Source organism: Biomphalaria glabrata, chromosome 15 (assembly GCF_947242115.1).
Source record: "Biomphalaria glabrata chromosome 15, xgBioGlab47.1, whole genome shotgun sequence".
Lineage (NCBI taxonomy): Eukaryota > Metazoa > Mollusca > Gastropoda > Planorbidae > Biomphalaria > Biomphalaria glabrata.
This window is the reverse complement of record NC_074725.1, coordinates 31,068,526-31,085,579: the sequence shown is the minus strand read 5'-3', so window position 1 is coordinate 31,085,579 and position 17,054 is coordinate 31,068,526. Positions and strand designations below refer to the sequence as shown.

General features: G+C 37.3%; 1 protein-coding gene across 1 annotated transcript; it reads right to left on the bottom strand.

The window, feature by feature from the left end:
- Positions 1-58: 58 nt before the first annotated feature.
- On the bottom strand, positions 59-12,929 carry LOC106069661 (uncharacterized). Its single transcript, XM_056012028.1, has 3 exons — positions 12,796-12,929; positions 7,242-8,150; positions 59-1,097 (listed from the first exon to the last, which is right to left on the bottom strand). The coding sequence occupies exons 1-3, from the start codon at positions 12,832-12,834 to the stop codon at positions 195-197; spliced, it is 1,851 nt and encodes a 616-aa protein (XP_055868003.1). The 5' UTR covers positions 12,835-12,929; the 3' UTR covers positions 59-194.
- Between the last annotated feature and the right edge of the window lie 4,125 nt (positions 12,930-17,054).

Sequence of the window (17,054 nt, the reverse complement as noted above, 5' to 3'; positions counted from 1 at the left end):
CAGCTGTTTATTTCTTTATAATTATTAGATCTTAATTATTTTTTTTTTAGATTTTTTTTTTATTCAGAGTTGCCGAAAATTGGGTAGTTGGGGTTTAGTTTAAAACTTTGCAAAATAAGTTTTTTGTTTTTGTTTTTTTTTTTATTTCAAGAATCAAGTCAATTTGTGTTTTATCAATGACCCAGAAGATTCAGTCAATTTGGGTTTTTTTCAATGACCCAGTAGATCCAGTCAGAATATTCAAAGACTCGAGTGAAAGTCGTTGGGTAGTAAGTGAGTGTACAACCCTCTTCATAACCATTCGAGATTCCAGCGAGATAGTAGCGTCCTTTCACTTTGCACACCAGCGGAATTCCAGAGTCTCCAAAACAAAGATTTCCAGCACCAAAGTCTGTGCAAATGGATCTTCGATCAATCACAATGCCTCTTGTTTTCCAAGCATACGAACAGATTTCATTGGGGATGATGTTTACTTTGCTATATCGAAGAAAATCACTCGAACGATTTATGTTGGAGTCTATGGTACCAAAACTTGAAATGTAACAGTTAGTAGCTGCGTTAAAATCTATATTGATATCAGGGAAGCAAATAGATCTTGAGTACGCATCAAATTTTACTGGCTTTTGCAACCGAATCAATGCAATGTCGTTCTCTTTGGTCAGGGGGTTGTAGTCTTCATGTTGGAATCGTTTGTTGATTGTAATGTCTTTTTCAAAACTATTTAAACTATTGACACCCCAAATCCCCATGTAAATACGTTGAGCATGAAGACTGCATCGTGCGATGGTCAATACCCAATAGTTTAGAATCAGAACACCGCTGCATGAAAACAACTTTAGATTCACATGCCAGGGAAACGATTTGATTGGTGCGATCTTAACGTCTTTACCCAAAATGCTGCTGGAGAGACTAACATCCATGATCCCACAGACAGAAGAGTTGAATTTGCTGGCTAATTTTGACTGTTTAACGAAATGACGAGATTTCTGGAAAGGTTTATGGATATAATTAGAATAATTCTTCTCGTACTCATAAAGACTGGCGCTAGGAAGTACATCATATGTGCAAACATCAGCTCTGAGAATCGCTGGTAACATCTAGAGAAAGAAACAAAGTCATGAGATTGAAATAAATTTGATTTACACGTACCTATTTCTCTAAAAATGTAGAGGTCTAAATTGTTGCTGTAAGTATTGATTTTGCTGTTGTCTTTGTTGTTAATGTTTTTGTTAAGTTTTATTGTTGATGCTGGAAGAATGGTTTTTGTTGTTGGTGGTGGTGATTTCAGTTGGGTTTTCTTATGATGGGTTTTTTGATGATGTTTGTTAAGGTTTGTGTCATTGATATTTCTGTTTTCTTTTTTCCAGTATTGTTTGTGTTGTTAAATTTAATGTAGGTGGTGGTGTTATGTTGATATTTGTAGCGTTGTTATTTTTTGTTTGAAAATGTTGCAGGAGTTGTTGATGATTTATTTACAAAGCTTATATCAACTCACTCTGTCTGTCTGGTATAAAGTTTGAGCATGTTTTTTCTCCCATTTCCCTTTCTTGGATCCAGTTAAAACTTTGCACAATCATCACAACTATTGAACCTGACAAGACATGAATCAATCAAAAAGTTAACCAATTAGTTAATTGTTCATGATTAATTATTTTCTTTGATATATATATATATATATATATATATATATATATATACATATACACGTTGAGAGAACTTTGACTATTCTGAGAAAGGTTGCACTTACAAATGAAATGAAGTCACTTAAATTAATAATTTAATTGTCTAAAATGTGGCAATAATGTTATAATGTGGTTTTTACCTGATTAATACTAAAATATACAAATATAACTGATTAAAAAAACAAACACCTTTGCAACCCCCTTGTAAGCATGTAACGTTTTAGACATCTGTACCAACAACAAAAAATATTATGGCTTAGATCTAGATTAGTACAGTAAATGTGCATGTAGTTATATACCTAGAATAGACTAGAAATTTTATCCTTTTAAGTGTCTTCTTTTGTCATGTTTTTTCGAGCTTGGATGTCACCCGGTATAGACCACACCCCACGCAACACCCTAGTGATGCCACTGATTATTATAATAGGAGTTGTGTTTTATACTATTTCAATATTTTAATAGATAATACTAATAGACTATGTACTAGATCTAGACTAGTGCTACACACTACAGTACACCGTACAGGGTAACAGTAGTATAGTTCATAAATAGTTGACTATTCAAACTATTGTACTAGTTTTAAAAAAAATGGTTGTTGTAAAATAAAAATATTAGGCTACCAGTAAAAATGTAAAAGTAGATTTAGTAACAGAAGTCATTGATCATATAAAGATAAGATCTAGAATCTAATAGTTAACATGCTCTATTAAAACATATTTTGTTTTTGTAAGTCACATATGTTACACTGATCTATATAGTCTATTTGAGAGCTCTTCTATTGAAAAGTTAAAATGCATTTGTAAGTTATTCCAGATTTTATTCTGAATCTGATGCGCACATTTTTTTATCTCTTGATTACGTCACTGGTTTTCCTGGCTGGCTCAGGCAACCCATTCCATGCTCTAATTGCTCTAAGGAATAATTTGTACAAATTGTTCCTAGCATATGGATCGAGGAAAGAATAAAACACGCTCATTAAATAAACCTACTAAAGCAGTTATACTAAAGTATCTAAAAAACCTAGTAATGAACTTTCAAAGTATTAGGAACAAATCAGCAGACTTAGAAATCGAATCTTGGAAAGTGAGAAGCCAGACATAAATGCAGGAACAGAATGATGTTCTTAATACTTCGTAGGTTAGAAGTGTTTGCATCCAGTAAGTCAAACAATCCTGATGTAAAATGAGGCAACCCACACGGTACACAGTGCCACGATGCATCTTTGTTGCCTAATACACAGGTGTATCCATATGGAGACATGATGCGTGGTACCATTCATCACAGGTGTCACATTGAATGGCTTTCTGTTTCATGGTGCATATTTTCGCTTGTAGGACTAAGTATATTTTTTAAAATTAGTTTGCAATAAGAATCTTTTTATCTTATAGATTATAGACGTTATTTCATGTGTCAATCTAGTCTAGCATGTTAATCAATGACTGAAACTCTGCTAAGTTGTTGGTTTTCCTGGCTGATTCAGGCAACCCATTCCATTCTCTAATAGCACTAGGGAAGATGCAGCTCTTGTAAGAATTTAATCTTTAAATATAGCGTTCTAGGCTTAATTTATTTAAAAATTAATGTTTCAAAATCTCCCAAATTTTCCACTTTTCCTTTGTTTTGTTCTATGTTCCATTATATAGTCACCACATTTCTGCATATCACTTCGTCTTCTTTTTTTATTCAAAAACGGCATTATGCATTAGTTGTAATTGTGTAATCTGGCGAAAGAAGCTTCTCGCGCCTCAAACTAATGAAGAATTACTTGAGGTCAACAACTCTCAAAGATAGATTGAAACATTTGGTATTTCTTGCTATTGAGCGTGATCTATGTAGGAAACAGAATTATTATGATATACTGTATGACTTTGCTACACGCAAGGCTCGTAAAGTAATTCTGTACGTAGTAAAGAATATTAGAATGATTAAAATGCATAGACGAATTTATTTTCTAATAAAAACTCTTAAATGTCACTTATTATCCGCTTCCCTGCCCAAACTTAGCCCCGCGAAATCTGTGTTACGACACAAGACTCTTCACAAATAATAAGACACTTTCAGGTTTTAATCTAAAAATACTTTAATATGATCACAAATTACGTAAACATCCTATTTTCCAACTCTCTTCATATCCATCCCTTCCGGCTTCCACCTTTTTGAATCCCACTTCCATTCAATATCCAAATTCGCACCGTTTTCATTCACACCATGCTGCGCTACGACCGTAACACAGAAATAAGAGAGTGATCTTTCCTTTACTTCTTCTTCTCGTCCAAACTCTTGAGGAAAGAGGAGAATTATATAGATAGATAGATAATATATTTTATGATCAATAGAAAAATTCTTTCTATGGCGTCTGTCGGACGTCGTCCATAATTATTCCTATACCGGTAACAAAGGATCCCAAACCAAAGGAAATGAATAACTTTAGATTTGTTATTGTTTCATTTACTTCCATTGTGGATTCCAAAATGTTTTAGAAAAACTTTTTTTCTTCTTAATTGCTTCTTATATAGCGCGACTGTTATGCCTAGCACAGAAAAAATGATGAAAATAACAGAGTGTAGAATAAATAAATGAGACTTAGACCAGCTCACATCCCAATTACACGAAAAAGGACGCCTATTAAAAGCTATCTCGACATGACCAATGCATAATTTTTCAACTTAGAACCGGACACAACAGTATGAGACGACATATGTTCCGGAAGCTTAAAGTCGGGACAAGCGAAACCTGCTGACCATGTCCTTCAAAGCTGCATACCCGGTACTATATCAAGAGGCCCGAAAAAGACTCTGGCCCAAAAACTTTCTTATAGAAGAAAAACTATAATGAGAACTGCCTAATCTGAAAACCACTGCGCGGTTCATCTCAGATGTAGGATTACTGATCCGAGCTGCCTGAACTGGAAACCACTGCGCGGTTCATCTCAGATGTAGGATTACTGATCTGAACTGCCTGATCTGGAAACCACTGAGCGGTTCATCTCAGATGTAGGATTACTGATCTGAACTGCCTGATCTGGAAACCACTGCGCAATTCATCTCAGATACAGGATTACTGATCTGAACTGCCTGATCTGGAAACCACTGCGCGGTTCATCTCAGATGTAGGATTACTGATCTGAACTGCCTGATCTGGAAACCACTGCGCGGTTCATCTCAGATACAGGATTACTGATCTGAACTGCCTGATCTGGAAACCACTGCGCGATTCATCTCAGATGTAGGATTACTGATCTGAACTGCCTGATCTGGAAACCACTGCGCGATTCATCTCAGATGTAGGATTACTGATCTGAACTGCCTGATCTGGAAACCACTGCGCAATTCATCTCAGATGTAGGATTACTGATCTGAACTGCCTGATCTGGAAACCACTGCGCAATTCATCTCAGATGTAGGATTACTGATCTGAACTGCCTGATCTGGAAACCACTGCGCGGTTCATCTCAGACATAGGATTACTGATCTGAACTGCCTGATCTGGAAACCACTGCGCGGTTCATCTCAGATACAGGATTACTGATCTGAACTGCCTGATCTGGAAACCACTGCGCGGTTCATCTCAGATACAGGATTACTGATCTGAACTGCCTGATCTGGAAACCACTGCGCGGTTCATCTCAGATGTAGGATTACTGATCTGAACTGCCTGATCTGGAAACCACTGCGCGGTTCATCTCAGATACAGGATTACTGATCTGAACTGCCTGATCTGGAAACCACTGCGCGATTCATCTCAGATGTAGGATTACTGATCTGAACTGCCTGATCTGGAAACCACTGCGCGATTCATCTCAGATGTAGGATTACTGATCTGAACTGCCTGATCTGGAAACCACTGCGCGATTCATCTCAGATGTAGGATTACTGATTTGAACTGCCTGATCTGGAAACCACTGCGCGATTCATCTCAGATGTAGGATTACTGATTTGAACTGCCTGATCTGGAAACCACTGCGCGATTCATCTCAGATGTAGGATTACTGATCTGAACTGCCTGATCTGGAAACCACTGCGCGGTTCATCTCAGATGTAGGATTACTGATTTGAACTCTCCGACATGTAAAATGAGAACGAAAAAGAAGAAACGGGGATGGGTGGGGGATCTCTGATAGAAGGTTTTCTGTGCTGCCTTTTGCGCTCAGCAAACACAACTCTGCTCAAGTCGGGTGTTTGAATTTTGAGTTTTTGGCACATCAGCTCGCTTTAGGCCATGTCGTGCCCGTAATCCCTAAAAGGTTACTCTTCGTACAACAAGAGCTAAGTTTTACTTAGTTAAGTCATTAAAAACAAGGTCTATTCACAGTTAAAATAGAAAAGGTAGTAAAAATGTAATAATTTAATAAAAATCTTTTGTAAATATTATATGTTCACAATTTCACAAATCAAATCTTCGTAGACAGCCCCACCTCCCGGGCAAAGCCCAGTACCTTCCCGAGGTCGACTCTATCGAGCAGTGTCCTTAAGTTGAGCACTCTAAAAAACCTCCCCCCTAATATTCTGGTATCTGGGGCAATCAATGAGGATATGTTCCACGGTGAGACGAGAGTCACAGAACTCACAAAGTGGGGGCTCCTCTCTCTTCAGCACAAAGGAGTGCGTGATATAGGTGTGGCCAATCCCAAGTCTGGACATGATCGTGCTTCCACGTTTTGTAGTTACTTAGGTGTTGAACCTCGGATTGAGCTCGAGGGCTCTAGCCTCCTTAAGCCAACACACTAACCATTGTGCAAGAAAAGTGCTTGTGAAAATAGAAGGTTTTATAGTTATTTATTTTTAGTTTAAAACTTTAAAGCAAATTATAAACTCAACTTAAACCACCACATCCGCTAAGTACACTTTCTTTCCCTTGTTCGAGGTAACAAATAAAATAATTAATTACCAATAGTTAATTAACAATTGGTTTTTTTTTATTATTATTATTGATTCTTGTTTTCTTAAGTAAACGAAAAAGTGTACACAATTTCAGCTTGATCCGACATAGGGAGTGAAATAGCGTGTATTGACTTTTTGAGTGAGTGAGTTGGTATACGTTTTGTAAAAAGGGCAACAAAGATTACAATTTTTAAGAAAAATGTCCTGCTTTACTGTTAGTGAAAAGGCCTTGTCAATGTTTTAACATGCTCTCTTTTGCAGTATATTAAGTTGCCTGTAATGGCAATCTAAATATTGAAAAAATAAACGGCAAAAAAAAAAAAAATGCTTCTAGCAAAGTCATTGCTAGCAAACAAACTTCATTCAGGCAACTGTTCGAGAGAAACAATAGCAAGAAGGCCAGGATTTTGAAGTTTTTCTATTAAGAAGGAGATATAAGATACCGTTTTCAAAACAAAAAATCCTTTGTTTCTCTGACAATCAAAACATTGAATCGCTTTGATCTACTGTGGATATTTCACAATATGTTTGGATGAAACTAGTGTTAAGGCATATTTTGTTTTTAGAATTATAATGTATTTTTAATGTACAAATTGTAAGACAAATTTCCCCATGGATAATAAAGATTATTATTAGATCCAGTCAATTTGTGTTGTTGTTTTTTTTCAATGACCAGTCAATTAGGGTTTTTTTCAATGACCCAGTAGATCCAGTCAGAATATTCAAAGACTCGAGTGAAAGTCGTTGGGTAGTAAGTGAGTGTACAACCCTCTTCATAACCATTCGAGATTACAGCGAGATAGTAGCGTCCTTTCATTTTGCACACCAGTGGAATTCCAGAGTCTCCAAAACAAAGATTTCCAGCATCAAAGTCTGTGCAAATGGATCTTCGATCAATCACAATGCCTCTTGTTTTCCAGGCATACGAACATATTTCATTGGGGATAATTTTTACTTTGCTATATCGAAGAAATTCACTTAAGCGGCTTTTGTTGGTGTCTACAGCGCCGAAACTTGAGATGTAGCATTCAGAGGAAGCAGAAAGATCTAAATTGACGTCAGGGAAGCAAATAGGTCTTGAGTATGCATCGAAGGTTACCGGCTTTTGTAACCGGACCAAAGCAATGTCGTTCTCTTTGGTCAGTGGGTTGTAGTCTTCATGCTCGAATCTTTTGCTGATGATAATGTCTTCTTCGTAGTTGTTGAAACTGTTGACACCCCAAATCCCCATGTAAATACGCTGAGCGGGAGGACTGCACCTTGCGATGGTCAATACCCAAAGGTTTAAAATCAGGACGCCGCTGCACAAATCTAGCCTTCCCGTAAACAAAGTCACGTGCCAGGGGAACGATTTGATTGGGGCGAGCTTAACGTCTTTACCCAGAATGCTTCCGGAGAGACTAACATCCATGATCCCACAGACAGAAGAGTTGAATTTGCTGGCTAATTTTGACTGTTTAACGAAATGACGAGATTTCTGGAAAGGTTTATGGATAAAATCAGAGTAGCTCTTCTCGTACTCAGGAAGACTGGCGCTTGGAAGTACATCATAGGTACAAACATCCGCTCCGAGATACCCGGATAATGCCTAGAAAAATAGAGGAATTCATTACATGCAATCAGTTGAACAGAATGGGATACGTAAAACAGGTTACAAGACAAACAAGGTTACTAAGACAGTTTGTGTGGAGACACAAACTCAAAATTGGCCCCCGAAGTGGTCCACCCAGGCAGGCTTCAATATTTTCAGAAAGAACATCCGAATGAAATTATATCAAAGACAAATGAGAGATAAGAATGGAGAAAGAAGGTTAACGGATCTTGTGTAGTGCACCAACTTTCCCGGATAGGTAAAAGTGATGTAAAGTTAGATGTGAACCTGGCCTAACTAGTTCCCCTTTCAGACCTTGTGGTCTATAGGGCAGATGATGTAAAGTTCATCTGTTTTTGTGGCCTACGGTTAACGAGGGTGTCATGTAGCCAGCACAGCGACCAATCGCCTTTACTTTTCCCCAACTAATGTCAGGTACCCATTAGAGCTGAGTGGACTCAGAGGCGCCCAAAGATTCCAAAGTTGAAAATCCCAGTCTTCACCAGGATTTGAACCCGAGACCCCCGGTTCGGAAGCCAAGCGCTTTACCGATCAGCCACCGCGCCTCCCCTGGCCTAACTGATGTCTTACAACCAATCTATCAATTTAAAAAAGTTCATGAAAATGAAGTTTACAAGATTACTATTCGTTTTAAATTAGGTCTAACTTATAATGCTTTCTAATTAGTTTTTTCTCTTTAAAAAACTGCTTGCATAACTGATTTTAAAATTAGATTTTTCGCTTTCAGAAAAAAAAAAGTAGCCGTTGCATCAGAATTTTGAATGGTCTAAAATATTGTGATGTCGGATTTTCAATATCTTTTCTAGTTTACGAGATCTAAACGGGACGGACGGACAGACGGACAGACATTTCGCACAAAACTAATAGCGTCTTTTCCCCTTTCGGGGGCCGCTAAAAACCATTTTTGACTATGATAAAATATTTTTTTTAAACCCATATGTTACGTGGGCAGCATAGTGTGAATGTGGAATGTGTGTTGAAAGGGGAGAGAAGATGGAATCCGAAAATGGAGTAATGTAATCAAAGTTATTGTTGACACATTATTAATTGTAACTCAAGATTAAAGTCATCATAATCTACCATATATGAGTCTGTTATTGTATCATTAAAAGTCTCTTCTGTACGTAGCACCATATTATGTGATATAGATTATAGACAATCCCTTAAATTGATTTAGGCTTATAGATGGCTATGGCTGATGATCGTGCGCTACGCAACCGGGCAGTCGTTCGGATTTCTCGATGGTCCCGAGTTCAAACCCTGCCCGCTTCCATCCCCCGTCATCCTGCGAAAGATTTGAACTAGGAAGCTAATTATATTTAACACTGAAGCAAAATCGTGCATTAAAAAAAAAAAAGAAGCCAATTGTCTTAATCATGTAATCCGCCATTATCTTCAAGTTTTTTTTTGTTTTTTTTCCTAATCTCAATATTGAATGCGTAAGGATATATGTACAAATAATAATACACTATTTTACTTACATTTATAGGCCTACATTGTTACATTGGTGTAAAAGAGGCGTACTTTTTTTACAATTATTATAACGCTTTGCTTAATTCATTTTGAAAATTAAAGGATTAGCTTTTGGAAAACATTTGTAAAATCCGTTTCATTTAAACTCATTCTGTCTGTCAGGCCAAAAGTTTGTACACGTCATTTCTGCGACGTCCAATCTCGGATCAAGCTGAAATTTCGCACAATTATATCTTTTACCTCTCTTTACCAAGAGGCCAGAACAAGACTCTGGCCCCGAAACACCCCAATAGAGACGAAACTATATGGAGAGCTCCCTGATTTGGAAACCACTGCGCAGTTCATCTCATATACTGGTCTAGTAATCTGAACGCTCCAACATAAAAATGAGAACGAAGAAGAAGGAGTATTTCTTTTATTTGAAAACACATGAATCAATATACAAAATTAAACAATTAGGTAATTAATTATTTGTAATAAATTGTTTTGTTTGGTATTTCAAACAAGGGAAAGAAATAGTACTTGACTGAAGTGATGGTGTAAGCTGAATTATTGCCCTTTAGATTAGCTTGTCGTCAGAGTGAACACAAACATGAAATAGAAACAATAGATAACTAGACAATCTTCCACATTCAGGACTCTTCGCTAGCAGAGTGGTTACCGCGTTAGCTTGAGAAGCCTGAGAAGGCTTTAACCCACAAGTTCGACTTCAGGTCGTTCCGTTTTTTTTTTTTAAACACTATTGAAAAAGCGATCACCCAGACACCCCGTTCTTTCTCCCCTACCTCTTTTCCATCTAGTCCAAACAAAGTGATTGGATCATAGCGTATTGAGAACGCTAAAAGTATGACATTGCGCTAAACAAAAAAACAATTGGTAACAAAAATATTTCGAATCGCACTGCTTTTGTATTGTTAGTCCAGATCTGTTACATATTCTATTACATGACTAATCGAATCGTATACACTCAATATAAAGGATATATTTTTGTGAGTATTTTTTTATATTTTATTTCGCTTGTTAACGTCACGGACGGACTGTCAGAATACACGATCTAATAGCAGCTTCTCCTCTTACGGGAAGCGCTAAAGAAGACAACATACATATTAAAAAAGGCTCGCATTTAATTGATCAAACATGTCAGTGAATCATACAAAATGAAATGAAAGAGTGACGGAAATAAACGAAGAACAGCCTTCCTTAGACAAGTCTAAAAATAAGATAATGCCAGAGAACAGAAGAGGAAAATAGTTCATTTGCAAAAGTCAAAGGGCAGGTGCCTCAAAGGCAGATCAAGAATACGATGGCTTGATGGTGTAGAGGCAGCAGTGGTGTAGCTAGGAATTTGCCGTCATGGGGGGGGGGGCTTGACCCCTTTAGGGGCCCTTGCATTTTGACATTCAACATCATGACATGAGAATGCGACAACACATGTTCCGGAAGCTCAAAATTGGAACCAGTGAAATCTGCCCATGTGGAGTATCACCAGAAAATGCCAAAACTGCTCTCTCTACCAAGACGCCCGTATAAGACACTGGCCCCAAAACACCACATTAGAAAGAAAACTATATGGAGAGCTCCCTGATTTGGAAACCACTGCGCAGTTCATCTCATGTATTGGTCTAGTCATATGAACACTCCAACATAACAATGAGAACGATGAAGAAGAAGAAGATGACCTGAGATAATGGCGTAATATTTAATATTTTTTTTTAATGTCGAAGCCTCATTTGGGAGCCGACCTCATTTAGGGTCCAGGGCCCAGGGGGATTTTCCAATTCTCTCACCCATCCCCGCACCATAGCTACGCCACTGAGAGGCAGATCTAAAGCAACTAGAGCTGGAGACGAGAGAGACCTGAAAGGAAGTATGTGTTGAAGCAACCCACAACCCTCCATAGGCTGTATCGCCAAGGGTTGAATGGGTGGTTGGTATTTGATTGTTGAAGGGATGGTACCTATGTATTAGGTTGGATGGATGGATGATTGGTTAGATGGTTGGTTGTTTGGTTGGATGAATAGTTGGTATTTGGTTGGTTGGATGGATGGTTTATTGGTTGAACGTATGGTGGGGTTGGTTGGATGGTTGGTTGGGGTTATGGTTTGGTTAAAGTTTTTTTGTACTTCTAGTTTTAGAGCACTCTAGAACTTATCTACACTCTATTATAAAAGAATAACAACTGTACACCAATGTAATAAAAAAAAAGTAAAACCTAGCTCTAAGTTTTTTTTGTATTTATCTTTAGACATCGCCCATACATTTCAACTCCATACATTCCATACTACAAAATTCAGCATTTTTAGAATAATAAACGCTTAATACAGAGGCTCATAATTTGGAATACATATGTGAATCTTGTAAATTAATAGCAATATAGGCCTACTAGATATTAGCTTTAGAAAAATTATAGAAAACACAATAGTAAATTATTAATAAATTATACAACTAAGTTAATCACAAACGAAGACAGGTTTCCAGAGCAATTGCTAACTATTGTAAAAAAAAAAAACAAAAGTTAAACTCTATGGCCTTATTACATTTTCGGGGCTTGTAAATACCTTCTTTCATGGAACAGTACCAGAAAAAAAGAGGCAGACAGAGAAAGCGATGGGAAGACATCAAAATAATGGACTGGCCTGCCATTGATAGAGGCTCTATCCAAGACAAAGACAGAGAGGAATGGAGAACTATGGTTGACAAATCTTGTGTGGTGCCCCAACGGTACAACATACTATGGGATAGGTGAAAGTAATTGTTCAGTTTCATGAATGAAAAGAAGAATGAAGAAAGAATAAAAGATTGAATGAATGTACCTGTATATTGTAGCCCCACTCCCCCCCCCCCCCAAAAAAAAAAAAGAGACAAAAGCCTAAGGACTCTTAGGGTGTAAAAAGCTCGACATTGGATGTGAAATAAAATTATTTTTTTTTTAAATCTGAGGAATCTTTAATATTCTTGGTTTATAAAGGAACACCCGAAACATGTAAAGCTTTAATCGTATTCTTGTTATTAAAAAATTACCAACAATAACATGTTTTAGATAAATCTTCGCTCTCATTAATACAGAATATAAACTCCAACAGCATTAGGATAAGATACTTAAATCTAAGATATTTAACCTCTCACTGATACAGAAAGAAAACATTACCAGTAAAAATGTTAATGTACAAGTAGGTACAAGTGTCATTCTTGTATTCTAGATGTAGATCTAGATCTAATAGTCAACGCGATTTCCTTGGTTGTAGCCTATATTGATGAAACAGTGCAAATAGTAAGAACTCTTCTATCAAGTGAAACAAAAATGCATTTCTTGGTGTTTTAGTTTTAGACTTTTACTCTGATGCGCATTTTCATTATGATCTATTTATAAGTCTATGGATCCATTCCATCGGCGTAACTAGGGTCGGTGTCATCAGGTGCGGTTAGCTCAGAGTGCCCTCCCCCCATCTGCTCTCTTAAAACATTTACCAATAAATACTATCATTAGTTTATTCTTTTTATTGAACCAATACAGTGAGCTGATTACCTACTTTTACTGATTGTTGAGTGTCTATTGTTTTAAAAAAATCCCATAGTTTATAAAATGTATTCAATAGTTATTGTATATTTTATAATGTCAGTTTATTAAAAATTAGAAACAGACTTAACGTCGCATACATATGTTTCATTTGTTAGACGTTAGTACGGAGACGGAACAAATGCTCCTTCTTCCCTAGTGCTATTAGAGCATGGAATGAGTTGCCTGAGCTAGTCAGGAAAACCAGTGGCTTGGCAGAATTTAAGTCATTGGTTAATATGCATGACTGAATGCATGACGCGTAGGGCGTAATCATCTTCTTTTGTGAAGTAACGTCTGTATTATATAAGATAAGATAAGAACGGTATAACATTATGCTGTGTTTGTTCAGAACTCGACTATCATCTAAATCAGTGTTTCCCAAACTTTTGGCTAGAGTGTACCCTTGTATAATTTTTGTTACGCTGAGTACAGAGTACCCCTCGCCTTGCATCTATGAGAAGACTGAACATAATAACTGGATATTTCTGGTGTTTTGATGTAAAACGATTGACAGTATGGACAACACACCCGCCATCTTGGAACTTAATAACGAGCCTAAGCCTAAGGCTTTAACCGAACAAATCACTAGTGCAAAACGTATCACCGCCCACTCGTTGACCAGGGAACATGAAAAGCACTAAGATACCTGTGTGTAGTCGCTGAATGAACTCTTTATGTTGTGTCTGTTGTATTTATGTGTATTTTTCTGTTGTGTTGTCTTTATATGAGAAAAGAGTCCTTGTAATCACAACAAATTTCCGTAAGGATCAATAAAAATTTATATTTATTAAAAATGTTTGTAAAATGTTTTACATGTTTCGGATGTTCCGTCAGAGTTGAAGATAGTTTACTTCCTAATCCAAACCTCCCGCAGGACGACGGGGGATGGGAGCGGGTAAGGTTTGAACCCTCGACCGTCGATAAATCCGAACGACAGTCCAGCGCGCAAACCGCACGACCAGGCAGCAGCTATAAAGCAGTCTTACTCTTAGTCGATTTAAAAAAAGAAAATCAGCGTAGTTAATGAGGTGCCACGCGTACCCCCCTCCAAAGTCTTCCCGTGCCCCTGGGGGGTACGCGTACCCCACTTTGTCGTTAAGAAAGACGCACTGTATGTGTCTGATCTCATGCATAGAAATACATCAGACTATATAAATATAGGTAGGTGTGCATATTCTTCTTTCGTAACTTCACTTTCAGAAATTTTAGTTGCATTGAAACTGTGACCTATATATTTTCTACTCCAGCAACATAGCCTATTTAGTTTGTATAAAACCATAGACTATAAATAAAAAAACATTTTGAACAGTACACTTTTACTTGCTTATTCTATCAGATATTTTTAAATTTAAAAAAGATAATACGTCACTAGGGGAGCTCAAACCACCAACCTTTCAGTTAACTGCTAATTAAGCTGACCGATTGTGCCACAGAGACACTTGCGAATTTAGTTGGAAAAAAAAAGTAACAAACTAGAACTTTAAAAATCATATTGTATTTAAAATATTATATTTTTTTTTGTCTTTAGAAAATGACAGGCGTTCCTGCAAAGATAAAGCGAAAATTAAATAGAGTTTACAGTGAGCTTCACCATTACGGAGTAATTTACAAATACTCCTTCTTCCCTAGTGCTATTAGAGCATGGAATGGGTTGCCCGGGCTAGCCAGGAAAAACAGTGACTTGGCAGAATTTAAGTCATTGGTTAATATGCATGACTAAATGCATGACGCGTTGGACGTAATCATCTTCTTTTTTTGAAGTAACGTCTGTATTATATAAGATAAGATAAATGTTTTCATCCCTTCACCTGCCAATGAGAGCGATACACCTGGCTTAGTGTCTCTAAGTCCCACGAACAGACCAATTACTGCGTGGATGTCCGCCCATCTTTTTAAACTCATGAAGAGTTTGCAAGCTAATAACAGGAATTACTGTAACTGCAGTTTGAGTATAGTTTTAACAGTGAAAAGTAAAAAGTCTAACTTTAAAATGTTGGAATTGAAAATGATTAACGATTGAAATGGGTGTGACTGGCAACACTATTGCAGACTCCTTGGCCCACCAGGGAGGGCAAATTCCACCCACCGAACAGGTGTAAATTTTCATCATGCTCTGGCTATAACGCTAAAAAAAAACAGAAATGGAAAAGTGGTTTGAGTGCTGGGACAAGTCCAAAATAGCCCGTGGAGTCTGGGCGCGCATGAGGCGCCCTGACCGCACTTCCCCTTGGTGGAGGCTGTCCAGGCCTGAGCAAGCACAGTATAGCACAGTGCAGGACAGGCCACCGTCCTGTTGGCTCATATTTCTCACGGCTATGGCCAAATTTCGATTTACGGTGCCCCCGCTGCGGAGAAGAAGAGGAAACCGTGTCTCATATTCTGTTTGACTGCCCCAGACTTGCTAATCTCCGTCTCGACAGGTCTGGGAAACCAAAATTCTCGACCTGTATGGCGACATGTATGCACTACGCAAGACATAGAGTTGAAGCTAGGTGCTGAAACAAATGATACATACATATATTAAACATAAATAAATAACAGCACCAGGGACCAAGTTTTTTTAAAGAGAGAAAGTAGTAAATTAAAATGCTACGAAAATAAGGGCATGTCTTGTGACCTTTGACCACTGGGGTGGTAATTTGCATACGGGCGAAATGACTCTGGATCAGAAGAATGTTTTTTTGGACATTCCGATGGTCTAGAGGTTAGTTTCGCTTGGTGCGTTATCGCTAGGCGGTGGTGTCGAATCCAATGTCACGGGTTCGAGCCTCGGTCGGCGCATGCCCTTATTTTCGTAGCATTTTAATTCACTACTTTCTGCTGTTATTTATTTATGTTTATGTACGCAAGACAGCAGGGTTTCTGTCCAGGGCTTTTGCAAGAGAGGTTTTGAGACTCTCAGGCTCTCACCCAAATGGAGTTTGATGACAATGATGGTGAACGACTGAAATCCTAAATGATTTTTTACAGTTGGTGATAGAACAAGAAACAAAAGCAAGCCTACGTCGCTGGCATTATAAACGCTAGGTGTGTGTGAGTGGTTGACTATAAGTATTACACGTATCCCTTTTTCTTTCATTATCAATCTTTCGCCACCCATCCCCGTTTCTTTAAATATCCAACACCATGCAGAGCAGATAATATCCTACAAAGCGATTAATCAATTTTTTATTATTTTTTTTTTTGTTTGGATACCTCAGCTTTTTAGCTTTTGACTTCAGTTGTCGAGCTGTTTACATCCTAGGAATCCCTGGGCCTTTGCCTCTTTTCTTTGCCTCTTTATCGGGCATTGCCTCTTTTTTGGGCTATTGGCCTCTTTATTTTTTTTTTTTTTTTTTTTTTTTTTTTTTTTAAATAACAAAAAGATGCATATTTTATTAGTAAGCGTACAAATTATGTATTTACATTTTAAAGTACAATGATTGCAAACATGGTAATGCAAATAGTTACATTTAGGTTGTCATAATATTTTAACGTTTAAAATTGCTTTGTATATGGTGTCATTTTTTCCCAATAGCATATAATGATTATTTTTAAATTTAAGGCTCTTAAAATATATGTGGTGAGGATGTCAACAATAGGTAATTAAATAGAAACAATCAAAAAGTGAAAGTAGAAACTTAAATGATATTAAAACATTTTAAACATCGTAGTCACATTTTTTTGCACTTTGTCTACATTGCTTATGGTTGTTTCCCTTGTGCTTTGCTATATTACCCCAGTTCTTTATATTAACTTCTATCAAACGTGCATACACATCTATGTGTGTACACACTTATGCGAACATACGCATTTAAACATTTATATTGTTTCTTTTGTTGTCTCCCTTTTTATGACAATTTTTGATT